Source organism: Penicillium odoratum (genome assembly GCF_028828045.1).
Source record: "Penicillium odoratum strain IBT 22623 chromosome Unknown utg000006l_segment0_segment0, whole genome shotgun sequence".
Classification (NCBI taxonomy): domain Eukaryota; kingdom Fungi; phylum Ascomycota; class Eurotiomycetes; order Eurotiales; family Aspergillaceae; genus Penicillium; species Penicillium odoratum.
The window spans coordinates 1,370,517-1,397,350 of NW_026643148.1; the positions used below are offsets into that span (position 1 = coordinate 1,370,517).

The 26,834-nt window shown below is 47.8% G+C and overlaps 9 protein-coding genes across 9 annotated transcripts; 6 read left to right on the forward strand and 3 right to left on the reverse strand.

The window, feature by feature from the left end:
• Nucleotides 1–1,442: 1,442 nt before the first annotated feature.
• On the forward strand, nucleotides 1,443–2,771 carry N7520_008964 (uncharacterized protein; the record flags this gene model as incomplete). The annotated part of the gene is made up of 3 exons (XM_057142898.1): nucleotides 1,443–1,945; nucleotides 2,005–2,329; nucleotides 2,379–2,771. 3 exons carry the CDS (start codon nucleotides 1,443–1,445, stop codon nucleotides 2,769–2,771), a joined length of 1,221 nt encoding a protein of 406 aa, XP_056992186.1.
• Nucleotides 2,772–3,349: 578 nt separating this feature from the next.
• On the reverse strand, nucleotides 3,350–3,810 carry N7520_008965 (uncharacterized protein; the record flags this gene model as incomplete). Its single annotated transcript, XM_057142899.1, has 2 exons — nucleotides 3,350–3,646; nucleotides 3,697–3,810. The coding sequence occupies 2 exons, from the start codon at nucleotides 3,808–3,810 to the stop codon at nucleotides 3,350–3,352; spliced, it is 411 nt and encodes a 136-aa protein (XP_056992187.1).
• Nucleotides 3,811–5,642: 1,832 nt separating this feature from the next.
• On the forward strand, nucleotides 5,643–7,194 carry gatA (4-aminobutyrate transaminase gatA; the record flags this gene model as incomplete). Its single annotated transcript, XM_057142900.1, has 2 exons — nucleotides 5,643–5,929; nucleotides 5,985–7,194. The coding sequence occupies 2 exons, from the start codon at nucleotides 5,643–5,645 to the stop codon at nucleotides 7,192–7,194; spliced, it is 1,497 nt and encodes a 498-aa protein (XP_056992188.1).
• A 425-nt stretch (nucleotides 7,195–7,619) lies between these two features.
• On the reverse strand, nucleotides 7,620–8,191 carry spt4 (transcription elongation factor SPT4; the record flags this gene model as incomplete). Its single annotated transcript, XM_057142901.1, has 4 exons — nucleotides 7,620–7,653; nucleotides 7,727–7,779; nucleotides 7,854–8,051; nucleotides 8,114–8,191. 4 exons carry the CDS (start codon nucleotides 8,189–8,191, stop codon nucleotides 7,620–7,622), a joined length of 363 nt encoding a protein of 120 aa, XP_056992189.1.
• A 316-nt stretch (nucleotides 8,192–8,507) lies between these two features.
• On the forward strand, nucleotides 8,508–10,231 carry ppt1 (protein serine/threonine phosphatase PPT1; the record flags this gene model as incomplete). The annotated part of the gene is made up of 5 exons (XM_057142902.1): nucleotides 8,508–8,657; nucleotides 8,717–8,818; nucleotides 8,920–9,355; nucleotides 9,412–10,142; nucleotides 10,193–10,231. The coding sequence occupies 5 exons, from the start codon at nucleotides 8,508–8,510 to the stop codon at nucleotides 10,229–10,231; spliced, it is 1,458 nt and encodes a 485-aa protein (XP_056992190.1).
• A 314-nt stretch (nucleotides 10,232–10,545) lies between these two features.
• N7520_008969 (damage-control phosphatase ARMT1 family protein) lies at nucleotides 10,546–12,241 on the forward strand (the record flags this gene model as incomplete). The annotated part of the gene is made up of 6 exons (XM_057142903.1): nucleotides 10,546–10,567; nucleotides 10,616–10,686; nucleotides 10,736–10,866; nucleotides 10,928–11,040; nucleotides 11,105–11,964; nucleotides 12,011–12,241. The coding sequence occupies 6 exons, from the start codon at nucleotides 10,546–10,548 to the stop codon at nucleotides 12,239–12,241; spliced, it is 1,428 nt and encodes a 475-aa protein (XP_056992191.1).
• Nucleotides 12,242–14,017: 1,776 nt separating this feature from the next.
• Nucleotides 14,018–16,422, forward strand: N7520_008970 (uncharacterized protein; the record flags this gene model as incomplete). The annotated part of the gene is made up of 2 exons (XM_057142904.1): nucleotides 14,018–15,707; nucleotides 15,758–16,422. The coding sequence occupies 2 exons, from the start codon at nucleotides 14,018–14,020 to the stop codon at nucleotides 16,420–16,422; spliced, it is 2,355 nt and encodes a 784-aa protein (XP_056992192.1).
• Nucleotides 16,423–17,252: 830 nt separating this feature from the next.
• On the forward strand, nucleotides 17,253–18,063 carry N7520_008971 (BTB/POZ domain-containing protein; the record flags this gene model as incomplete). Its single annotated transcript, XM_057142905.1, has 3 exons — nucleotides 17,253–17,299; nucleotides 17,333–17,483; nucleotides 17,554–18,063. 3 exons carry the CDS (start codon nucleotides 17,253–17,255, stop codon nucleotides 18,061–18,063), a joined length of 708 nt encoding a protein of 235 aa, XP_056992193.1.
• A 6,578-nt stretch (nucleotides 18,064–24,641) lies between these two features.
• Nucleotides 24,642–25,838, reverse strand: N7520_008972 (uncharacterized protein; the record flags this gene model as incomplete). The annotated part of the gene is made up of 1 exon (XM_057142906.1): nucleotides 24,642–25,838. The coding sequence occupies one exon, from the start codon at nucleotides 25,836–25,838 to the stop codon at nucleotides 24,642–24,644; it is 1,197 nt and encodes a 398-aa protein (XP_056992194.1).
• Between the last annotated feature and the right edge of the window lie 996 nt (nucleotides 25,839–26,834).

The window sequence follows — 26,834 nt, forward strand, 5'->3', positions numbered from 1 at the left end:
GTACTTTAATCCTAACTTACTTAGGTCATTCTCCGAGCTGACAATACCATACAAATGACCCATGGACAATAAGAAAGAGGCCAGGTCTCAAAGATCCGATTATATGTGTCTTATATTTGGGATAAATAATGATGAACGCAGATCGCCCGATCTTGTTTTCAAGCTTCAATTGATCGTCATTTGCTGTGCACGTGTCCATATGTCCACAATGCTGTACTCGGCCGAAATTGCCGTTCCTTGGCAGAGGAATAGATACAGATCAGATCATAATTGCTGCGGCCTCAACTAGAGGTGTGGGCGTTATGTCAGGCATGAAAATGCTGTCTCAAATTCGAATTGAAAAATCGATTTGAAATTTGAAGATAGAGGATGAGTTCCCACTTGAATCTCATAGTCTCGGAATAAAGAGGGTCTTGATTCATAGCAGGGCAAGGCTGAGTGCGGGCAAGTCCCGTGCTTTCAGGCTCCGCTTTGTGCTTTAATCCATCCGGTGTAGATCTGAAGTGGGGGAAGATCAGGATGAGATGTTACATGCAGTTTAGATTTGACGTTGAACGGGTTAAACAGGCGATGGATTCAGGATTTCTTACGAGATCCTGAGCCATGGTGTTTTATTTTCATTTTAAAGTGAATAGATTCGCATTTATAGTAAAAGAAATACTGAATCGAGACTCGGAGGGGTATTCCAACCCGGAGTGGAGTTTCATAGGGCCCGTGGAGACAGACGCCTTTTTTACGAAAATCTGGTCACACCCCGCATCTTATGGTGGCGTTGTCTCGGCTAGAACCTTTCTGCCTCGTGCTAGCCGAAATTTATGTAATATCACCTCTCTACGCACTCAGTGATCAGGTGAAATCGCGTGCCTGAGTGATCACATACACCATCTGAACTCACCTTTGTATCAGTCACTCCGAGTGGATCGAGACTGCTGAACTAAGGGTACATGGATCTACAATATGTGCCTATCGCCAGTCACGTATTCGCCTCTTGACCCACTTGCCCTCGGAGATTATTCCATTTGTGTGATCGCGTCCATCGGATCTGGACTTTCTTGGTCAAGACCCAGGGCTCATCGTACTCGGGAGAATGGAAACTACTGTGATGTGCAGATTGAGTCGCCTGATTCATTGCCCTGGATCGTCAAATGTCTCGACGCGGAAACCCTAAACCACGAATCATAGTACATTATGTTAATTGAGTTTGACTGGAGTGTTTTTAATTTATTTCCCCTTGCCTTCCATGGGTCTTTGGTCTCGGCTGCATTAATTCATATCTGTTCCCCAGATCCCAATACTTGGGAATCCAAGCATTTCTCCCATTTCTCCTACAATGAGCCTCTAGAACATCGGACCAACATTCTTTTTCGATATCTAGCAGAATATGGCGTTTAACTTTCACTAACATTCCCACATCGATCGCTATTCATTAATACCCGGTCATTATGCAACTTCCTCCGCTCGCCGTCATGGCGAGTTGGCCCACACCCAACTATGTTGATCCAGTGACTCGCGGACATGGTGTCCTAATCGTGAATATTGTTTGCATTAGTCTGGCATTCCTCGTGACAATACTCCGTCTATATACTCGACTCCGCATTACTTCAACCGCTGGTATCGACGATGTTTTAATAATAATCGGTCTGGTATTTGCTATTGCAATGGTGGCCGTCACTTCACTCGCTACTGAGACCTGGGGTTTCAACAGACACATTTGGGATATTCCCACAGCTTGGTTTCCCACCATCGAGAAGCTGAATCTGTCCTTCCAGATCATGTTCTCATGGTCATCAGGATTTACCAAGATTTCGCTACTATGGTTCTGTCGGCGACTTCTTGGTACGGGGAAGGGCAGTTTTGTGACATACAACTGGGCCTTCATCGGATCCATGATCTTTGTTGGACTCTCCGTCTTCATGTTCACTTTCTTCAGCATCTTTCAATGCTCGTGAGTTTATCGTCTACCTGGACACTCTTGATATCAAGGCATAATTAATATATATGCAGACCCATCAAGGCATACTGGGAAGTTGCGCCTACATACCCACACAAATGCATGAACGACGGAGATATCGTCTTTTCAGCCAGTGTGATCAACATCTTCACCGATTTCCTAGTCACCACGCTTCCAATGCCACTCATCTGGAGACTCAAGCTCCCCGCTCGCCAACGCCTAGCCGTAATCTCAATCTTCGGCCTAGGAGTCGTCGTCAACGTCGCCGGCTCCGTCCGCACAGTATACGTCTGGAAAAGCCAAAAGGCAAGCTACGACCAGACCTGGCAAGGATGGCCAATTCTAGTAGCCGCCGTCGTGGAGATCAGTCTAGGCCTGGTAAGTGACACTATCTCCGCCTCAAAACCATAACTAATGAAAGTAAAAGATCTGTTCTTCAGCCCCAGCTCTTCGCCCTCTCATAGCAACCTTCCTCCCCCGCCTCCTCCAATCAACCCGTAACATCAACTACGGTTACCACCGTCAAAGCCGCTCCAATAAACTCTGGTCCTCCCGAAATTCGCACTTAGTCGCCTCGGACTCTCGAGCGGACTACGAAAGCGATCGCTTCGAGATCATGCGCACCGTCGAGATGGAGATTTGGTCTGAGTCGCGACTTGCGCATCATAATAAAATGATGGGGATTGATAATCGTGCTATGTCACCCGAGGACATCGAGCGGAAGCAAGACCCTATAGTTTTTACTTCTGCTGCGAGTGAGAAATCCTTTACTTCAATTGGGCGTGTAGAGTCACCGATTGGTACTGGACGGCCTGTTTGAGTTTTTTTTTATTCTATTTTCCTTTGTATAAATTTTGTAGTCTTGGTCGTGGCGGGTGGCTTATTGTTTTGACGTATAAAAAGCTTATGTACATTCCATTGCTGTCCATACTTTATGATCAACCTATTCTGGCTTATAATGAATTGAACATGTGATACCTTGCGCATGTTTCTGCTGTCATTCTGTACAAACTATAAACTTTATTCCAGCCATAGGATTCGATCGATCGAGTTTCAATTCCGATTTTGTGGGAATTAGGCCGGTGATCGACAACAGTTCCGGGCTCCACTTTCAACTGGAGGTCATCAGCCATGATGCGATTAGACACGGGTGAATCGTGCGGTTGATTAGACTTGGATGTGCTGATAACATGATTCACGTGACTTTGCGTGACTTTACATGCAGGTCGAAGCCAACTGGGCTATTTTTTGAGTTTTATAGTTGTTGTAATCTTCACTGTCGATGTATGACCGAGATTATTTGTATTTCGTCTTGCTTCTTACTGAACATAAAAATGACTCGCTTTCCACTTATTATTTAACACAAAATTGACTCGCTTATCCCTGTAATTGCCCAATTCAACCTTTTCGTCGACCCTTTCCTTTTCCTTTTCCTTTTCCTTTTCGTCTTGCTTTGCTTGTGCCTTTTCCTTTCTCTCTGTCTTTTTCTTTGTCTTTGTCTATTTCTTTCTCTTTTTCTCTCTCTCTTTCTGCTTCTTCTTCTTCATCTGATGTATCGCCTTCATCCAATTGCCTAGTAACTTCTTTATATTCGTCAAGGACCCGTTGCTTGGCACCAGCGTAAAGGGGTGTCCCCCGCAACAGTTCCATCTCCTCTAGAAGCTGTAACCACCACCGTACAAACGGGTATGGAACCTATATAAGGTTTAGCAAGTGTCCTTGGTGGCTCTCTTCGTATAACTTACTGGTACACACCGCTCACGATCATAACAGTTTTGACACTTCTCCCCCCACTCCCTCGGGACGTCGCAAAAATCTGGCGGAATGGGATCATCTTCGTCGACATAGTTGACTTTCATCACGACGAAGCATCGGATACAGACCCCCCTGCTCAGCACAGCAATCAATCGGTCTGTATCATGCATAAACATGCCAGTCGCGCCAGGCGCCCAACCGGTAAGAGGCACCATCCCCTGGACTTACGTCCAATTATTGGAAAGGAAATCAATGTGTTTATTGGTGTGTAGATGGGTGCTCGGGGAGAACTAGATATTCAGACATTGAAAGTAGAGGCATTCGTTGATGGGCTGTCTGGCCTGCTAAGAACAGAGATCACAAAAAGAATCGGTCGGATCAACTCGAATCAGATGAGGCGGGATCAGCAAAAAAAAGAATGAAACAAAAACAAGTGGTTCCAGAGGGGGTCGAACCCTCGACTTTGGCGTTATTAGCACCACACTCTAACCAACTGAGTTATGGAACCGCTTATTGAAAAAGCTATCATACTTTGACTAATACACCTAAAATTTGTTTTCTTCCGAAGAATCATCAAAAAAAAATTACCCGTCCATCCAACATTCACTATTCTTCAACACTTGAAGGATGCGTAAGGGGCAAAAAAGATGGACTCGCGGGGAATCGAACCCCGGACCACTCCCATGCTAAGGGAGTATTATACCACTAAACCACAAGCCCATTTGATGAAGGACAACTGGATTTGAGGCTATCTGAATGGCAGACAATCAATTTGTGGATAGAGGGCTAAACGGGACCCACTATGAGCCAATTGGGAGAGATCCGAATTAGGAATGGGGTTCCGAGAGGCAACGGGTCTTTTGTGGTCATGGGACCTGTTGCGCAGGGGATACTGTGGAGTTTCGACCATCTTGTTCAAGATTACAAGCTGAGGCCGAGACTGCATGGCGGTATACGGAGTACACCGCTAGTTATTTGCTTATCAGTTATGAGAGTGGTCCCTTTAATTCAGAATATTGGTATTTGTGGGAGTCATGAATATACGTGGTATTATTATCTAGGGAGGCATTCATTCTAATTGATAATTTTCTAGTTGTATCTAGATAGTCCTGGTTATATATGTATGTGTCGATGCTGTTGTTAAGGTGAGCTCAACTGGTGTTGGACACACCAGTCTAAGAAATAAGGTAATGTATTTGCATCTATATATATCCCAAGGGTTGACATGTGGGGAGCCCTAGTTCTGGAAGATCTTTCCACATGTTCAATTTTATCACGAACAAAACTATTGAGACAGCCAGAGATGACTACTAGTCACGAGTGAACAGATCATAAAAAACCTAAATTTGAAATGGACATATTACGGAGTGCATATATCTATGCAATCAATTGAGCCTTTGCCGCCGATAAGCTTATTCTTATCGTGATAAGGTCGGATCAGCGTCATTGAATTTTGTACATCATTGCATGCCCGAGTGTGTACTCCGTACGGAGTAATTTCTCGTGGCAATTCGGCGCCGAAAAATATGGAGCAACAAAGACAAATATTACCTGGAATAGCCGGAGAACAATCCACCTGCGTAGACTTTCTCAATTCGTCGAAATATGGCATTACACAGTTCGGCGTTTCATCAGATTATACAGCTTCTGATTGGTTCACGCCACCGAGATCCAATCGTATCTACGCGGGGAACCAGCAGCTCCAACAGCTCCAAGTCCTTGACCGATAACACTTTCTTTTGATATAAATCCGCTTGCCCCGCGTGACTGTAGCCTTCCTCATATCTCTTTACACCGTCTCACTTGTGTTTCGAGCCTCATCGGGATTGACTTGATCTTGCATTGGTTAGAGATTGTCCCATTCGCCCTTCCCCGCACGAGAGTCAATTGACCTCATCTTGCTCTCGGAATTTCTTTGAAAACTAAAAATTTCACAATGGCCTCCGCTCTCCGCTACAGCGCCAAGATGCGCATGGTGGCTCGTGTCCCTGCTGCTCGTGCTCTTTCAACCACCGCTCGCCTTGGTGCGGCCGAGAAGCCCTTCTTCCCCAATGAGCCCGCAGGCCCCACGCTCGCGACCGCCATTCCCGGCCCCAAGAACAAGGCTGCTGCCGCCGAGCTCGATGAAGTGTTTGATGTGCGCAGCATGAACATGCTGACTGACTACAACAAGTCCGTTGGTAACTACATTGCCGATCTTGATGGCAACATGCTGCTTGACGTGTAAGTGCCTCCATGGCTGGCTGATAAGGAAGAAAATTGCTGATATCCAAACCAGCTACGCCCAGATTGCTTCTATCCCCGTTGGATACAACAACCCCCACTTGAAGGAGGTTACCAAGTCCCCCGAGATGGTCAATGCCCTGATCAACCGTCCGGCTCTGGGCAACTTCCCCTCTGCCGACTGGGCTCACATCCTGAAGACCGGTGCCCTCAAGGCTGCCCCCAAGGGCCTGAACCAGGTCTTTACCGCCATGGCTGGCTCCGATGCCAACGAGACTGCGTACAAGGCCGCTTTCATGTACTACCGCCAGCTGCAGCGTGGTGGCCCCGAGGTTGAGTTCACCGAGGAGGAGCTCCAGTCCACCATGAACAACCAGGGCCCCGGTTCTCCCCAGCTCTCCATCTTGTCCTTCAAGCATGCCTTCCACGGCCGTCTCTTCGGCTCCCTGTCCACCACCCGCAGCAAGCCTATTCACAAGCTGGATATCCCTGCCTTTGACTGGCCCCAGGCTACCTTCCCCATGCTCAAGTACCCACTGGAGGACCACGTCCAGGAGAACGCCCAGGAGGAGCAGCGCTGCCTGCAGGAGGTTGAGCGCCTGATCAAGGAGTATCACAACCCTGTGGCCGCCGTCATGGTTGAGCCCATCCAGTCCGAGGGTGGTGACAACCACGCCTCGCCCGCTTTCTTCCGTGGCCTGCGTGAGATCACCAAGCGCAACAAGGTGCTCTTCATCGTCGACGAGGTGCAGACCGGTGTTGGTGCCACCGGTAAGTTCTGGGCCCACGACCACTGGAACCTGGAGTCTCCTCCCGACATGGTGACCTTCTCCAAGAAGGCCCAGACTGCCGGTTACTACTTCGGCAACCCTGCCCTGCGCCCCAACAAGCCTTACCGCCAGTTCAACACCTGGATGGGTGACCCAGCCCGTGCCCTGATCTACCGCGGTATCATTGACGAGGTTGAGCGTCTCGGCCTGGTCGAGAACACCCGCATTACCGGTGAATACCTGTACTCTGGCCTTGAGCGCCTTGCCCAGAAATACCCCGAGCACTTCCAGAACCTGCGTGGTAAGGGTCAGGGTACCTTCATTGCCTGGGACACTCCCAAGCGTGACGAGTTCCTGGTGAAGGCCAAGAGCGTTGGTGTCAACATTGGTGGCAGCGGTGCTCAGGCTGTCCGTCTGCGTCCTATGCTGGTCTTCCAGAAGCACCACGCTGACATTCTCCTGGAGAGCCTTGAGAAGATCATCAAGCTCCTCTAAGCTCGGACAATCTGATAAGATTGGACCAGGTTGTTTCCCTTTTTTATTTGGATTTTTTTTTTAGCGATTTCTCTTTTCTTTTCTGTCTTTGTTCTGCCTTTCTTATTACGAGTGATGCCATCTTGGAATGGGCCATGTACATTTTTCATAGACATTTACATGTCATCATCAAAATCGAATGATTTAACGGTGATTCAAAATCTTCATATAGCTCATCTTGAAACTCCTGCTAGCATGTGTAACCAACCCAGAAAGATAAAAACAGCGCAATGCTTCCAAACCTAACTCCGAGAAAGAAAAAAAATGTACAAGTCCCCCATTCAATGCGAGACCTGAGCCTAATGTGCAAGGGTATCCGAACCCAAGGCTTCACCGATCAACAAGCAGCATTTATATAGAGCAGTCCTAGGTATTGTGTCGGAGCTTCAAGTGGCCTCCTCGGCGGTCGTTCCATCGCGACTGTAAAATGAATCAGTCAGTATCTGTGCCAAAAAAAGCAAATAGTCACAAGTCACAGCGACAGGTCACATACGGAACGTATTTGACACCCTGATCCTCCAAGCTGCCAATGATGTAATCCGGAAGCTGCAAAGGTGATCTCCATTAGCCAAGCTCGATCATCTCTGAGAATTGTTCACGGATGCCCAGATGCAACTCACAGTTCCTGTCACCTTGGTCGCATATGTTCCCGGCACATAGTTATCCAGCCGCTGCCAGCGGGCCACCCAACTCACGGTCGGATCTCGGACAGCGATCAATCCCTCGAAGACCTGAGATGTGCATTCTTGAATCGCCTCAGAGTTTCCACGGAGTTGGAGAGAGGTTTCGCAGTTCGGACAGCCGTCGCGCTGGAATTTCTGGGATTGGTTCACCAGGTTAGCTAGCTATTGGAGGCTGGGATGAGACACATGACACTCACCGTTTGTGACTGAACGATAGAGCAGACCATACAAGCGCGCAGATGGCGCTGTTGGTTTGGAGCGGCGTAGAATGACATGGTGGTATGAGTGTGAAGTTGAGAGAGAAGTGGAAGTTCAGTTCGGAGATGGCTCAGTGACAATGCCAAGCCTCCCCATTACCGGAGGAAAAAAGAGACGGAGAGAAGCGCCAGGAACCAGATTAATTCTGGACCTGTTTTCCTTCACTTTTTTTTTCACTTTTCTCCTCTTCACTCTGACGTACTTTTTCTTTGGTTTACTTTCTTTTAGACATCACGGGAATATCTTCTTAGAAAGAAGTATCTTTCTACTATCACCTTCTCTCCGCACTAAAACCCCGATCGTCGGTCTCGTGCCCCTCTACAAACTTGTCCCATGGCTTCGAACCAAGAGGCTGCCAACGCGCTCAAGGCGCAGGGCAACAAGGCTTTTGCTCAGCATGAGTGGGCAGTGGCTATCGACTTTTATACCCAGGCAATCGAAAAATACGACAAGGAGCCGTCCTTCTTCTGCAACCGTGCTCAGGTGCGTCAGCGCGGTCCTTTGCCCTTGCTACGGTCGTTGTTCAGATCAGTCACTAACAGTCGGGTTTTGGTTTTGCACAGGCTCAGTTCAAACTCGAGGCATTTGGATATGCTGTCGCTGACGCCACCTCGGCTTTGGAATTGGACCCGAACTACGTCAAGGTTAGTCGCTACTTGAGCCGCCGCCGCCCATTTCGGACAGGACACACTACGCACACATGAACGAAATGAATGAGAGCTAGGCTGACTGGCTTTTTGATTAGGCCTACTGGAGACGTGCCCTTGCCAACACTGCCATCTTGAGCTACAAGGAGGCCCTGAAGGATTATAAGGCGGTCGTGAAGCGTGAACCCGGCAACCAGACTGCGAAGTTGAAGCTGGCGGAGTGTGAGAAGCTGGTTCGCCGCATAGAATTTGAGAAAGCTATTGAGGTTGCGGATCCCCCGTCTGCGTTTGAGGGCTTGGATATCGATGCGATTAAGGTGGAGGATGAATACGATGGAGTGCGCCTTGGCCAGGAGATGACCCAGGAATTTATCGACGACATGATTGAAAGATTTAAGAACGGCAAGAATATTCACCGCAAGTATGTCCTGCAGATTATCAAGGCTACAAAGGAACTTGTCTACAACGAACCGACAATGGTTGAGATTGGTGTGGAAGAGGGCAAGAAATTGACCGTCTGCGGTGATACTCACGGTATGCATGGATTGATTGATACAGAGTGGACGAAAGGTAGACTGACATCACAACAGGCCAATTCTTTGATCTTCTAGAGATCTTCCGTCGCAACGGTTCGCCTTCCGATACCCATGCCTATCTTTTCAACGGTGACTTTGTCGATCGCGGATCATGGTCGTGCGAGATTGCCTTGCTTCTTTACTCATACAAGTGGCTCCGACCGAACGGACTGTTCTTGAACCGCGGAAACCACGAAACAGACGACATGAACAAGGTCTACGGATTCGAGGGCGAGTGCAAGGCGAAGTACAACGAGCGGGTCTTCAAGGTCTTCTCTGAATCATTCTCGGCCCTTCCTCTGGCCACCTTGATTGGTGGCAAGTACCTTGTCCTGCACGGTGGTCTCTTCTCCGATGACAAGATCACCTTGAACGACATCCGGAAACTGAACCGTCACAACCAACGGCAACCCGGCCAGCAGGGTCTGATGATGGAGATGCTCTGGACTGACCCCCAGACTCAGCCCGGTCGTGGACCTAGTAAGCGTGGTGTTGGTATGCAGTTTGGTCCCGATGTCACCAAGCGCTTCTGTGAGAACAACGGCCTGGATGCCATCATCCGGTCACACGAGGTCCGTATGGGCGGTTACGAGGTCGAGCACGATGGACGTTGTATCACTGTCTTCTCTGCCCCCCGTTACTGTGACTCAACCGAGAACAAGGGCGCGTATATTAATATTGGACCAGAGCTCAAGCTCTCTTATGAGGTGTTTGAGGCTGTTCCTCACCCTGATATTAAGCCTATGGTAAGCGCAAATCAGATCAGACCAAAAGACTGAGCTAACTTCTGGTACAGGCATACGCACAGAACTCCATTATGTCACAAATGATGTGATGAAACCTGGTTGATTTGCAAGCGGTGGCGTTCTTATTTTGAAAAGAAGTTAGATTCACGTAAATGTAACTATTGGACGTCTTCATGAATTTTTGGAATGTGATTGGTGGCTACCAATATGAATATTAGCAGTACTTTATGTATTGATTAACATTGATCCATGGAATAGACATTGGTACCTGGATGTCTACTTTGTATTCCTATAGGTTGTAGCTTTGGCCTCCCCTCATCCTCACCGCCCACAGCCCCGCGATTCCCCTCCTGTGACGCAGCTAAACTTCCACCCCACTTCAATCCTAACTCCACTATTCAAAATGGAATTCGATCCAGAGACTCGTGAGCTTTCATTATACATTGAGTCTGAACTATAACTCACAATCGCAGCTCAATACCTCACCTCTGATCCGTCGAGTTTTGCTTCGACCTCGGCCAACGAGCGATGGCCCGTTATCATTGTTCGTTGCACCAAAAAAGGAGAACAAAGTCAATTGCTGACTTGCTAAGACTAGTGCTATCGACGACCTACACCGAACAGTGATAGCTGTCAATGACGAGGAGAAGGAGAAAGAGGGCAAGAGCATCATTGAGAACCTTGCCAAGTTGAAGTATGAGCTGCAGCACAATCGCCAACTGACGTGAGTACCTCTGATATTCCTAAATAGCATGACTAGCTTTCTAATGTAACAAAATAAATAGGCCCATTGAGGATGATGGTCACCCGGATATTGCTTCTTACAACAAAGAGCTGGAGCAGCGTGGAAACCCGGTCTGGCACGATGTGCCCTGGCTATACTCCGAGTGCTACCTTTGTAAGTGCCACACAATACAACGTCTCGACAACTCTGCTCTTACGCTGACCTGATCTGACAATAGACCGTCGCATGGAAAGTTTCTTCGCGCTGTCTAAGCACTGGAAGGGATATGATGTGTTCGCCCGTCAAAAGATGTCGACCTTCAAGTCCTCTCGCCCTGCGGTTCTCGAACTCGCTGCCCGATACCGTGAACTAGCTCAAGAGGCCGAGAGTGGAAAAGGATCAGAGGGCAAATCTCCGGAGGAGGTTGAACAGGCCGAGAAACTTCTTTTCTCGGAGATGTGCGAGATCTGCTTGTGGGGCAATGCTACTGACCTGTCCCTCTTGACATCTTTGACATATGAGGATATCCAGAAATTGCAGGGCTCAGAGGCTCGCAAAGCCTCACAGAGTAATATCCTCGTCAATGACATTGATGCAGCTTTCGCAGTCATGCAGAAAGCGCGCAGAGAAAACAAGAACGGGGATCGCCGCGTCGACATCGTCCTTGACAACTCCGGCTTCGAGCTATTTGTTGACCTGATCCTGGCAGGATATCTGCTGTCCACCGGACTGGCGACTAGCATCGTCCTCCACCCCAAGCGCCTTCCCTGGTTCGTGTCTGATGTCACACCGAGGGATTTCTCTGATCTCCTCAACTGCATGGTCGATCCCCAAGCTTTCTACACTGCCCCTGATGACTCGGGCAAGACACACCCCCCACTCTCAGAAAAGGAGGTCTCCGATGTTCGCTTCCTATTCGAACAATGGAGCGACTTCCACCAGGAAGGCAAATTGATCGTGCGCCCTCACGCATTCTGGACTACCCAGGGAGGCTACTGGCGCCTGCCCCACGTGGCCCCAGATCTGTTCGAGGATCTGAAGGAGAGCGAGCTGGTTCTTTTCAAGGGTGACCTGAACTACCGTAAACTGGTCAACGATGTAAGTTTATATCATTCCCTGCCAAATCACTTACTAACCATACCAGGCTCAATGGGACCCAACCACCCCCTTCACAACAGCCATCGGCCCCATGGGCCCCAAATCTGGTATCCGTGTACTTGCTTTCCGCACCTGCAAAGCTGATACAGTAGTTAGCCTCCCTGCCGGTGTAGACGAGAAGCTCCGCCAGCAGCCCGGTGGAGGTGATGAAAAGGTCCGCAAGTGGGCCTGGAGCGGTAAATGGGCCGTTGTGTCGTTCTCTGACGGCAAGGCCTAAGCTTGGTCATTGAGTCCACGCTAGATGAAATAGGGGGGCTTTTTAAGGGTGATGATGTGAGATTTGAGGTTTGTTCCTGAGGATGGATGAGCTCATAGATGATACATGGTCCTCATCTAGACTGGCAGAATGGTGCCTATAGAAGCCGTTCATAGAGACAGCTTAGACTACGGGAATCTAGATTTTTGAATACCTAGGTATATTCATTCCTCGAACATTCTAAAGTGGTTCGTCGGCAATCTATCGTGATCGTGGCCGTCGGACATTATGTGACCAATCACGTGCGCAGTTTTACCAACCTAGGTATGTCACGCCTTACACGTGGAGTCATCTCAAGGGTGGTATTTCAGCTGGCCATCTTGGTTCTGGGTCACCAATCGGAATATAACCTTTGAGTGATCAAGGCGCTCTGGCATGGCATGGCATGGCATGCAGGGCAAAGTGTAAACCTCTGAATGGAAGAGATAGCGAGGCGCATGACCTTCGAAAGGAAGAAATTGGGTTTAACCCCCCTGTCAAGCTGACTGCCGAGCTATCCCGGCCTTGGAAGTTGGTGGCGGGCGGCCCAGCTGATATTAACTTGTTGCTAGGTCAATGTCACCTCACCCGCCACCTGCATTCAGCCAAGAAAACTTATTGGCCACACGGCGTATGTACGTACCCTTGGCGGGGTCGGATCGCGAGGCGAAACGGTCTCGGGTAGGGTGATTTAGGGCGGACAATGCAAGCCCTTTGGCTGATTAGGTTCTCCAGATTCCTCTCATCTAGGCTTCATTGGGCCTAGTTGAGTATATAGCCGAGATAATGCCGTGTGATAGGGATCGTTGATACGCTACTTGGGTCAGATAGGGCCAATCATGCGAGTAAGGCTGACGTGTCGGACTTGGCAAATTTAGCCACTAAACAAGAGTTACTTGGCTCTAGAGCTGTTTTGCTTATCTCTTACCCTTCAGCCTCGGGTAAGCCGAATGTTGAATTTCGAACTTTTCAAGTTGGCATTAGTTCTTTTACTCTGTCACATTTGAGATGTGGTTAGGATTTGCTTTAGAATTTACACAATTTTGAGTAAGACGGGTCGGCCAATCGACCCGGCGTCCTGTTAAATTGTGTTTGGAAATGATTTATACGGATAGTCTAATGCAGCGCTAGGCTGGATTTGGTATATCAACCGGGGTCTTAGTGTAGCATGCGGAGACGATAAGATTAGGCGACGACTTGTGACCAGTCAAGGTTTGGGACGTACGAGCTAGATCAATGTTCACTTCTCCCCGTTATCTAAAGAAATTAGAATACTCTAGTCTAGTGTTAGAAGTACTCCAATCGGACTCCGAAATTGGAGATAAATCATAAACCCCACTGGAACTAAACAAACACCTACGAAGCTTCAATCACGAGAGCCAAGACCTGGAGTTGTTTATAGTATTTAACCATTTAGACGGAGTACTCCGTTTGGTCCCGCTCTGGGGTGTTATGGGGCGAATCGTCTCTCTCTCCCCATGGGGGGCAAGAACAGACCCTGATAAGCGAACATTTGAAATATTAGTGGGAGTTAGCGGTGGCCAAACTGGAGGAACCCGTGCTTTCGCCGCCGGACGACAGTCGGAGCTCCGGTTTGGGATAAGACCATATGCATTATGCAACTCGATCCGATAATAAACATTTACTATCTTGAGACCCACGCGATCGCATGGTTCTTATATCTACCGATGTCGCGACTCTGTGAGATCTTCATCTGATTCTGTTCCACCCTTCAGTTCAATCTTGACTTTCGCCATCATGTCGGGCAAGTCTACCGGTATCGCGGTGGCTGAGATGCCTCCTGCTACCATGCAAGACTTGCAGGAGCTCAAAGTGGAACACGAATACGATCTTAACCTCCCTAGTGAGATCGAGAAGGAATTGGATGAGGCTATCGCTACTGGCGATATCGAAATCAAGGCCCATGCTGTCGGGGACTTGATGGATGACTCTCCCTACCCTGAGGTTCGTGCTGCTGTCCTCAACTACGATGAAGGAGGCACTGGCAACACCATCCGCGCCTGGGTCCTGGGTCTCATCTTCGCTACTATCGGCTCGGGTCTCAATGCCCTATTCTCCCTCCACAGCCCTACCATCTCCATTACTTCCTATATCGCCGAGGTCGTCGCTTTCCCCTTTGGTATTGCATGGGCTCGCTTCCTTCCAAACTGGAAATTCACCATGTTCGGCAACAAGCTCGAGCTGAACCCCGGTCCATTCACCAAGAAGGAACATGCTCTCATCACCATCATGGCCAACGCAACCTTTGCTGGTGGGTTTGCGTACACCCTTGATATCATCACTGCCCAGCGAGGTTTCTATGGAGATCGCTACGGATGGCCCTTCGAGATCTTCACCACCATCTCCACCCAGACTTTGGGATTCGGCTTGGGTGGTGTGCTGCACCGCTTCCTGGTCGAGCCCGCTGCCATGATCTGGCCCTCCAACCTAGTCAACACCACTCTGTTCACAGCCATGCATGAGCGTGGGATGCGGGCACCAGACCCAGCCAAGACTGCTGGTTGGACCATCAACCGATACCGCTTGTTCATGTACATCATGACTGGTGCTTTCTGTTGGTACTGGTTCCCGGGTCTCATCGCCCCCTTCCTGAGTGTCTTTGCTTTTGTCACTTGGATCAAGCCCAACAACGTTATCATCAACCAGCTCTTCGGTGGTGCTACCGGTATCTCCCTGATTCCTATCTCTTTCGATTGGTCCATCATTTCCGGCTACGTTTCCAGTCCTATGATCTCGCCCTGGTTCGCCATTGCCAACACTCTTATTGGTATGGTTGCCTGGTTCTGGGTCCTCACCCCGGCGCTGCACTACACCAATACCTATTACGGAAAGTTCCTGCCCATGTCGGACTCCGACAGTTACGATAACACCGGCAGTGTTTACAATGTCACCAAAATTCTGACTCCCGAATATACATTCGACCTGACAAAGTATGAGAGCTATTCCCCGCTTTTCCTCTCTACCACTTTTGCTCTCTGCTACGGTCTGTCCTTTGCTGGTCTTGCCGCTGTCATTGTCCACGTTGCCTTGTTCCACTCAAAGGAAATCTGGCACCGCTTCCGCGCCGTCAACCAGAAGCACGAAGATATTCACTCTCGCCTTATGGCCAAGTACGAGACTGTGCCCATCTGGTGGTATGCTATCGTTCTTGTCATCATGACCGCTATCGGTCTGGCAACAGTGCTTTCCTACCCCACCCACATGTCCTGGTGGGCGTACTTTGTCTCTCTCATCATTGCATTGGTCTGGACCCTGCCTATCGGCATGATCCAGGCTACCACCAACATTCAGCTGGGTCTGAACGTTATCACTGAGTTTATTGTCGGTTACATCCAACCTGGCAAGCCCATGGCCATGATGCTCTTCAAGACATACGGTTACATTACCATGTCCCAGGCATTGTACTTCTGTCAAGATATGAAGCTTGGTAAGACCCCTTGCAGCCTCATTCCCCTTTCAACCCTAACAAGTCTATAGGCCACTACATGAAGATCCCCCCTCGCGTCACCTTCTGGGCCCAGATGGTCTCCTGCATCTGGTCCTCAGTCGTGCAAGTTGCAGTCCTGAACTGGGCCTTCGGCAGCATCAGCGACATCTGCTCCTCAACCCAGCCCAATAAATATACCTGCCCTAACGGCCGCGTCTTCTTCAATGCCTCTGTCATCTGGGGTGTCATCGGCCCGAAGCGCATGTTCTCCATCGGCCAGATGTACGCCTCCCTCCAATGGTTCTGGCTCGCCGGTGTTGCCCTCCCCATTCTCATCTGGCTCGCCGCCAAGAAGTGGCCCCACAGCAAAGCCAAGTACCTCAACGCCCCTGTCATTTTCAGCGGTACCGGCATGATCCCTCCTGCCACCCCCCTGACTTACCTGGTGTGGGGTACCGTTGGATTCATCTTCAACAAGTTCATCCGTAACCGCTGGCGTGGCTGGTGGATGGAGTACAACTATGTTGTTTCCGCCGGACTGGATGTTGGTACTGCATTATGCTTGATTGTTATGCTTTTCGCTATCAGTCTGAGCAACTCCTCTTTCCCTACCTGGTGGGGCAATGGCAAGGCTCTTGAGACTATGGATTATATGGATACTGCCATTAATGTTGTCTTGCCTGCGGGTGAGAAGTTCGGACCTACCAAGTGGTAAGGTCGAGGAAATGTTTATAATAGTTACGCAGATCAAGGTCCGATGATGACTCAATAACATGATTAGTTTATAGTTCTGATATGGCGAAATGAATACCGCTTTTTGTATATTTGAGGAAATTCAGAACCATGCTCCACTCAAGTGCTTTACTTAGTCAATACCTTAATTTCTTCCAAGGTTTGATCGACATGACTTTATTTTTGAAAACCCTTTCAAGCCTGATAGTTCTGCCATGCGTTCCTTAAGGTTCGCTTTTAATTTCGTGGAGGCTTCGGCTGATGTCCCACTCTTTGAGACGATCAACACTCGTGGTAACACCCTGGTTCTGTAGGGTTGAATAAATTCGATTAATTCGCCGACCTTATAGAGAGTAATGATCACATATTTGTAAGGGTCTAAGTTAAACCACTGTTGTGGCATGATACTGATCTCATTCATGTGTATCTCAGCCTTGGTGAAATCGATTGCTTACTTGGTGTAGAATATTATAGGCGGTGAGAAAGATGATTAATACACTGAACTTTCATTGGGAGGCCGCTATTTCCGCCCCTATTTCTGCCCAATTTCGAGATAACAACATTGAAGCGTATCGGAGCATGCTCCAGTGACCAGCGCTCTGGAGGCCTATCCTCCTTTGCACCCCTCTATTCGATACTTTCTGCTCCCATTTCACTCCAAACCATCGATTTCATGCTTCTCTTAGACTACGCCTAGCTGTACCCTCAAAAAAGCGAACCAAGCGATCAAGAGCTTATTCTGACTCTCAAGGCTTAATACAAAACACACGGAGCATGAAGAACCAAGCGCCTGGCTCTTCACCCAGACTTTTAATGTCCAAAACGAAGGACACGACTGCAATTCTGGGTCTCATTGAAGAGTGAGATATCGATAATAAATCCCAACCCCGCAGACTGCCACTGACTGGCCAATTTAGTCTGCATCTCAAATCGGAATACAGCGATATGACTATCATCTGTGGGGACAAGACATTCCCAGCACACAAGCTTGTGGTCTGCCCTAGGTCAAAATACTTTCACCGAGCTTGTTTTGGTGGATTCAGGGTTAGATCCCCAGGCTTCAGGACCACACAGGACCCTTGGAATCAAGACTCAAAGCTGATATGCTATCTAGGAAGCGGAAAGTCCGATTCATCTGGATGATCAAGACCCCATTATCATCGAAAAAATGCTCGAGTATCTTTACAAGGGAGATTATACCTGTCAGATCGCTTCGGCCTCTGGTTCTTCTGTCAATTCTGATTCGGTATCCGGCCATGGTTCTAGCTACTTCCATGCGCTTATGTACGCTGCTGCTGATTATTTAATGATCGAGGATCTCAAACGGAAATCAATGGAGTATTTCAGCTCAAAGTTCATGCCTTCCACTTCCTTGAACTTGGCCGGATCAAGCGTGGTCTCTTTGCCAAGAATCAAAAAAGAGTTTGCAGAGACTATTGAGGAGATTTATTCAACAAGAGCCGACTATCAAGAGTTGAGAAAGCTGGCCATCGAAAAAATCAAGGACGATCTGTTTCTGCTTCGAAAAGGGAATAAGCCGATCATCAATTCGGAGTTAATGAAGTCAAACCCAGATTTCACCTACGATTTATGCGAAGCAACTTTGACGAAGTATGTGGCTTAGCCGAAGCCGGTTGAGATGAAAGATACAGCAATCACTCCGCCGCGATTTGGAGCATCTACTCGGTCGCTATTTGGATCACCCCCTCCCAAGTCGTTCCCCACGCGAACAGATTTTTCGCCATTCTAGCGGCGGCACCAGGTCAGAATCTCAGTTGAATCTTGACCAAATAATCATTTCACAAATTAACAAGGATCTCAACATAGCAGCGTATAAGATAGTAACGATAGAAATCACGTACTAGTCCGTTCGAAACTTTATAAAGGATGACATTCAGGCTATAGGTGACATCCCTGAAATCTCTGATTATTGTCATCGCTAGAGTTAATCATTAGATCGAAAGAGACTACCAACACTGAAGCTTTAGTATATACAAAAAACACAAAGACACTAGTACTACCTTATGAGGTCAATGCTTTATATAAACCACTTCACTACTCTGCTAGGTAGTCCCGGTTGAGAGAATTGTGAGAACCGGTCGTATTTTTGTCATCGGATCTAGTCAATTTCTAGATTCTTTGGTTCCTGTCATGGACCTGGACGACATGGCTCATATTGACTCTTTATTAGTGTTCTGTATTATATTGTGCTCCAAATCCACAATATCCAGCCCATGGTACCCATATGTCCACTCCAATTAACCTTAAACCGTGGCCCTTTTTGCAGAGCTTTGCTACCCACAGAGCTATTCAAAGCGAGTTCTGCTATTCAGCCACGATAAGTTATTTTTAAAAGGAGAACCCCTGAGAGGTTTTGTGTGTGCGACTATAGTTACTAAGCCGAGTAATTCGACTACGCTGTATGGCTATAATGGTCATATGGTGTTAACAGCTGGTCTGTTATACAGGGAAAGAAAAGGCTACATGATAGCGTGAAAACGGACGAAATGGTTAAGGTTTGCATTCTGAGAAGGAATAAGAAGGAAGAGAGAGGAAGAGAGAGGAGAGGGAGAGAGAGAGAGAGAGAGAGAGAGAGAGAGAGAGAGAGAGAGAGAGAGAGAGAGAGAGAGAGAGGTCCATGGCGATAGGCATTGCCCTATGAGCAGATGCTCTTAGCGCCTTGGGCCGCCAAGAGGGGGAGATGACTAGAATACTGTAGGAAAGCTCACATATTGGTGTGTGTATTGGGGATATGGAGAAAAGAAAGAGAAAGCAGAAGGTCTGGGGGGATATGCCATACAGACCACAACTAAGCTAGTTCTTACAAGATTAGCGTGCTATGTCGGCTCACGTAAACGGACGTATTTTATCGACCAATAGGGTCCGTACTCGATCGTGTAATTGTCTGAATTATTACCCGCCCTCGAACCATGGTTCTTAAGTGCGGATTCTGACTAACGTGATCCACGGTCGCCCGAGCGACCCCATCGAAAATCCACTTCAATAATAATACATACTTTTTAACCACAACAAAAATGCCACCCCAACGCTCTGAGAAATAAACAAAGTTGATAGAGCAAGAAGGTCGCCTTTTATTAGCTATAAAAGCTATAAAAGATGGTAAATCTCCCTCTGCTGCAGCTACTGCACGATCTTTTAAGATACCTATCTCAACTTTAAAGAATCTGATGCTGAAAAGAGGGCATCTGGTCATATATTCACCCAAATCGAGGAGCAATCGATAGAGAATTAGCTACTTAATATAGATACAAGAGGTATAGCTCTTACTTTGCCTATATTGCGAGATATAGCCAATCTTTTACTTAGTATAAAGAAAAACACACTATCTACCACTGGTATCAATTAGCCTTCTTAATTTATCAAACAACACCTAAATCTCTCTACGCGACTCTCTCGTAAATAAGACTATCAGAGAGCACTCTCAGAAGACCCCCGGATCATTAAGCCATGGTTTGATTTAGTTCAAAAGACCATTAAAAAGTGGGGTATTGTTTCAGACGATATCTTTAACTTTAATAAGAGTGGTTTTACTATAGGTAGCGGCGTAATATAAAAGATTATTACTTCTACAGAATACTACGGGAAAAGAGCTCTTTTATAAGCCGGAAATCGCGAGTAGATAACTATAATAGAGTATATTTGTCAGGGTGCAGGCTGGCAGGGTTATAATAGGAGAAGACCGGCGGGATCGGGTCGGGTTCAGAGGGTTTCTAATTGATCCGGCAGCAGGTCGGCGGACGGTCTAGCGTAAGCTATTATACAAGACGTAGCTCGAAGAGCTATAACAGGATCCAGATCGGAAGTGCAGATAAATAAGATATAGATCACGTGCCCGTGATCTCCCTTATCGGTCTTAGCGGGTCCCTACGGACCCTATCAGGACACACCGTGACAATATTCGAGCTTCTAGAAGTATTATGCCTCCACTCTTCATTTTTAAGGGAAAAAAATTTCTAGAGCATCTACGCCCTTATCTTCTTTTAAATCAAGAAGGAGCATATCTCACTATAAGTGAAAATAGCTAGACTACTAATATAATTAGTTTATGGTGGTTAAAACATCTTTTTATCCTAAATATTAGGTAAGAGTGGGAAAATATTATCTACTAGTCCTCGATGGTCATAGGAGTTATTTAACCCCCAAATTTGACCAACTTTATAAAGAAAACCAAATTATCGTAATCTATATACCTCCTTATGCTTCCTACCTTTTATAACCTTTAGATATAGGCTATTTTTCGGTTTTGAAGAGGCTTTATAGAGGAGCGGTTTTAACCTTAATGCGGAATAGAGTGAACTGTGAAGGGCTGAAGCAGAATTTATGTTCAATTGAGCTAGGCCACGAACTGTGTACAAAAAGCTTAAAGAGAGAATTATTAAGTAGGTGTTCTGTGTGTTAGGTTGTTATGGTCACGTGGTGCACGTGACCTTATACCGGGCACTGGCCCGTGACAGTACCCCCCCTTTAGGGTGGTCCTCCTCATGTGTGTCGTAGTCGTATTCGGTTGTTTGCGGGCCTGTAATAGGGTCGAAACGGGGCCGAATCGTCTTTCAAAGGCATCTAATGCGGAGCAATCTCGTACGTCGTCGAGCCTCTGCCAGGTTTGTTCTGCCCAACCTGTCCATTTCACTAGGGCTTCATCACGGTATCCTCGACCGATTTTCTGACGTCTCACGTTTATTATCTCTTCCACTTCGTATTCAAGTTCTCCGTCAACCAGCATTGGTGGGGGATGTGAATCGTCCACAATCTGTGATGGAAACGGGTCTGAAGCGGCCGGCCTAACTAGCTCCACATGGAATACTGGGTGGACGCCGGTGGGCACCTCTAATCGTACTGTATGAGGAGTGGGGACGTCTAAGACTCGATATTGGGCATGCAGCCAATCAAGCTTCTTCGATTGTCGCTGTGTGCGTATATTCCGTAAATTTAGCCATACCCAGTCGCCTTTCTTATAGACTGGTGCGGCCTGTCGTCGCTTATTCGATTGCTCTTCCTGTAGAGCTTGTGCAGAAGCGATCGCGGCTTGGGCCCAGTCGGTGGCTTCTCGTAGTCGATTCACAAACATTTCGCCCGCGATTCCTGGTCGTGTACGGGTTTCGCGGGGTTCTTCTATCTCTTCTACCTCGATGGGGTCAACATGGTAACCATGTGTGAAGAAGAACGGGGATAGTCCTGTTGCGCTAGCGTTGCGGTTATTAATCGCTGTGGCAACGATAGGGAGTAGTGTATCCCAATTATCCTGCGTGTAGGTCGTGAATGCACGTAGGATCCGTTCGACTTCTTGGTTCGCGCGCTCTGTCGCGCCATCGGATTGCGGATGGAAAGCGGTCGATAGTCGACGTTGAATCGACAGCTTCTCACATACTATTCGCCAGAATGCACCCACAAACTGGGACCCACGGTCACTTGTGATCGCTCGTGGTAGCCCGTGGTGCATATAAAAGTGGGTAAAGAACGCATCCGCCACTCTCTCAGCGGTTATCTCTACCATACTTATAAGGATCACGCTCTTTGTAAGCCGGTCCGTGATTACCATCAGATTCGTTGCACCTGTGTGTGCTGTTGGGGGTAGTTCCACGATAAAATCCATGGATAATTCTGCCCATATTCGCTGCGGAATCGGTAGCGGTTTCAATAGCCCATGCTTTGTGTCGCGCCATACAGTGCTACGGCCGCAAATTGTGCAGTTTCGTAGGAAGCGTCGTACATCTCTCGCTGCTCCTGGCCAGAAGAACCTCCGTGATAGTATCGCGTAGGTAGCGTCTCGGCCAGGGTGTGCTGTGACGTGAGAGTCGTGGATCTTCTGTATAATCCCTGTGCGTAGCGTCTCATTGTCTGGGATCCATATCCGTTGCCTAAAGTGGAATAGCCCTCGTTCGTCTAGGTGGCACTCCGATAGGGTCGTTTTCACGTTTGTTTCGGCGGTGATTCGCCGGTCTCCCTTTACCAGGGCTTCGCATATCTTCTGATACTCCAGATCAGTAGATCTCGCGTTCTTCCATTCTTGTTGTAGCGTAGGCTCTTCGAATAGGGGTATTTCCTTCTCAAAGTCATTCCCCTCTACTGCCAGTAAGTCAGGTCGTCCTGTCTTGATTTGCACCTTTTTCAGTAGGGTTCGGAACCGATTCGATAGTCTTTCGTCCGTAATGTGCTGTGGGGTGTCTTGGCTTCGCCGTGATAGTGCGTCAGGTCTCGCGGCGAGCTTCCCGGGGCGATACTTTAGTTCGTAGTTGAACTCCGCAAGGATATCCGCCCATCTCATTTGTCGTTCGTTTAGGTGCTGTGCTTTGCCAAAGTATCGTAGGTTTTTATGGTCCGTTACGATAGTGAATCGGGGCACCATCTTTAACTCTGGTCTCCACTCTCGGAGGGCACGTATAATCGCTAGCAGCTCTTTGTCATGAATCTCGTAATTTGACTCTGCTGGCGATAGCTTCTGGGAGAGGTAGGCGCACGGGCGTAGCTGTCCGTCTGGCCCGTATTGCGATAGGACGGCTCCTGTGGCCCATCCTGATGCGTCTGCCTCGATAACTGTTTCCTTATCCTCTTCGAAATGTGCTAGAATCGGAGCGTTAATGAAGAGGCCCTTCAATTCTTCAAATGCTCGTTGGCAGTCGTTATCCCACGTGAATTGGGCGTCTTTTCTCGTCAATTTCGTTAGGGGTGCCGAAAGGTCGGCGAATCGGGGTATAAACGGGCGGTAGAAGTTAGCGAATCCAAGGAAGCTCCGTATATCTCGTACTGATTTCGGTGCTTCCCATTCTCGGATAGCTATGACCTTCTTCGGGTCAACATGGATTCCCCTACCCGCTTGTACGATGAACCCTAAGTATTTCACAGAATCCTGCTCAAACTCCGATTTTCCAATATCACACTGTAGGCCTGCTGCCTGCAGTTTCTGTAGCACTTGTCCTACTTTTCGCCGGTGATCCTCTAGCGTTCCGCTGCTGTAGATGATGATATCATCTACGTAGGCTGACACAAAATCATCAAGATACTCCTGTAGGATCTTATTGATATACCTCTGAAAAGTCGCTGGTGCGCCAGTCAGCCCAAATGGGGTAACGTTCCACTCGTATAGGCCGTATCGTGTCCGAAACGCCGTCTTCCATTCTTCTCCTGGTTGGACGCGGATCTTATGGAAAGCAGCGATAATATCCAGCTTAGAAAACCATCTGGCCTGCCCCATATTCCTTAGCGTCTCTCTTATCAGTGGTAACGGGTAACGATCCTTCACGGTGAGTTCGTTTAACCCGCGGTAATCGACACAGAATCGTATACCTCCGCCTGGCTTCCTCACTAGTAGGACTGGGGCCGCGGCGGGCGATTTGCTTACTCGTATGAAGTTCTTTCCAAGAAGGTCCGTTAGCGTCTTTCGTAGATATAGGAGTTCTTCCTTGTTCATGCCGTAGAGAGGACCATATGGGGGTGGTTCCTCAATACCGTTCTGGTCTCGTTTTAGGGTGATTTTATGGTCGATTCCTGGTCGATTCGGTGGTAATTCGTCAGCCAACTGCTGGCTAAAGACATTCAACCACCGCCAATAGTGCTTTGGCAGCTTATCCTTAGGGTCATCCTGTTTCTTTGGACGAAGCGCCTTCTCAATGTCGTCTATTGTGACTTTGCCGATTCGAAGTCGATTCGGCTGCTTCTCGTTGTGCATAAAGTCGTACAACCCCTGAGCTGTCGACTTCTTGACTTGTATTTTCTTTACGTTGGTTGGTCCGATCGTGCGGTCTGCGCGATTCCAGCACCTTGTTCGTTCTCCGTTTCTCGCAAATATATCGATATACCCTTTCTTTGCTGAGTATCGACCTTTAACGTCTTGTAGCCAAGGATCTCCTAATATTATACTATCCTCCTGCTGGGGAATAATATACGCGAATACTCGTCCTTGCTGGTGGCCGTGGATATCCAGGTTAAAGTGCGTAACTTGGGTGATTCGGCTTTGATTCGGGACTATTCCATCTAGGATCCGCGTAGGTATCCTAATGCGCGGGAGGTGGAGCGACTGAACTAACGCTTCATTTACGGTTGCGTAACAACGGCATCCGTTGTCGACTAGGGCTTGTGTAAATTGGATTTCATTCACCCTAGCGTCGACTAAAAATGGTAGTGTTTCTCGTTTCAGCAGCCTTTCGACCCCCTTTCGCTCCTGTTCGCGACTCAGAACAGGAGTTACTCTTTTCCCGAATCCTCGCTTAAGGAGACTTCGTCCTCGGAAAATGACACATTTGATCCACGATCATTTGTGTATCTGGCTTTCTTGCTTTGGACCCTGCGGAGATGCTTCTCTCTTGGTCCTTGGTGTTGTGTGGCTGGTAGGGGGCACTTTGCGATAAAGTGGCCCAGCTTACCGCAACGAAGGCATCTTCCTTCGTCTCGTCGCCTCTCTACTTCTTCGTGGTCGACCCACTTCGCCTGCCTACTCGTCTCGGGCCCTGATCGGTGGTGTTTCGTGCGGAATTCGGCTTGGTTGACTGTGGTGGTTGGAGTCCAATCCATTGAGTCCTGGTGCTTCTGGGCGTATACACGGTGCGATCTTTCTGGGGTATTGATGCTAAGGGCGTCCATATCGGTGCTGATTTCATGGAGCCGAGCAATAAGGTCCGAAAACGTAGCGGGAATACCACGATTCATCAACGAATTCGTCATGCTTTTATTCAGGGATCCCAATAGGATCTGCCTCTTCGCTTCGTCGTGCCATTCGAGGGCACCTGCGTCTGCAAACTCCTTCTCTAACCTAGGTAGAAATTTCGCAAAAGGCATGCTATCCGACTGGCGTATCTGGTGGAGACGTCTCGCAGCACGTGCTTTGATATTTGGGTCTCCGTAAATACCCTCAAGGTAATCCAGAATCGTCTGCGGATCTCCATCGTTTCGTCGCAGTTTCACAAAGGTTCCGGTATTCTTCCAAGCGAGCTTCTCAAGCCTAGAGAACACGTACATAAACTGATCTTGGGGCGAGCCAATTGCTACGCCATCCACATGCAGTTTATTCTCTATTGTCACACGCCACGTTGGCCAGTCGGCTGTGTTTCCTCCAAACGGGGTCGGGTCTGGCAGTCGTGCCTTCGGGCGGTATACGGGTTCTAATCGTGGGGGTTCCGGGGTCGATCCAACGGTGGTTCGTGCCGGAGTTGGTTCCCCTGTCGTCGTTGTTGGCCGTAGGGCTAATTGCTCTATTATGGTCTCTAGGCGACGGATTCGTTCGTCTTGGGCAACGCGCTCTTGGTCGTAACGTCGTATTAATTCTTCCTGCGCTGCGCGTTCTATGTCGATTCGCTCGTTCTGTTCGCTCTGTATGGCCTGTGACTGTGCCATTTGCTGCAGCAGCGTCTGCGCCCATGATGGTGGGCTCGTAGACTCCTGCATCTTCACTTAGGGGTCACGTCGCCGAATCACTCTTGATTCAGGGACGATTCGTCTATGATTTTAGATTTTTACAATATCCAATTGGAAGCTTTTTGTATGTGAAGGGCTGAAGCAGAATTTATGTTCAATTGAGCTAGGCCACGAACTGTGTACAAAAAGCTTAAAGAGAGAATTATTAAGTAGGTGTTCTGTGTGTTAGGTTGTTATGGTCACGTGGTGCACGTGACCTTATACCGGGCACTGGCCCGTGACAGAACTCTATTAATAAGGAAGATTTTCTTAAACTTATCGCTAATACGAGAATTAGTACTTTTAAGACTTCTACTATATATTAAATAGCTTTTCAGCTACTAGATTAGCACTATTTAATACTAATAAAGTCTTAGAAAAGCTAAATATACGCCTAGATTCCCTTCCTCCTCTCGATATTATCTTACAGCGACTACTCTCTTCCGGTAATGATAGTGATCTAAATACTCTCTAGACTCTCTCAAAATTCATAAAATCACAATCTCGGATTAAAAAAGGTCTAGAATCTTCTTCTTTAATCCTCTCTTTACTAACAAAAAGAGAGCTTTAGAAGACCTATAATATGACTATCAAAGTAGTCCACTACTATATTTTTCTCTAGAATCGCTATACCCAATTAGAGGCTACTAACAAGAAATAGATAAAAAAAGAGAGACTATACATAAGTTTACTGCCCAGATAGGTATCTTTAGGGGTCTAGAGAGTGGTAAAGATAATATGGTTTATGAGGATGAAGATAATGGTAAAGATATATATTTACCAGAGGTATCTATAGAGCGGTTGTTAAGCCTACTTTACCTTCTATGCCTTCGGTTCGGCGGCATGTGATATGTTCTAGCTGTGGGATAAAAGGTCATATATATCCTGGATGCCCTTCACGTGTTTAGTAGCAAAATTTTGAGTTACTTAATGGTTATAGTGGTAGTTCAATGGTTATAGTGGTAGTTCAAAATTAATGATTTTTCG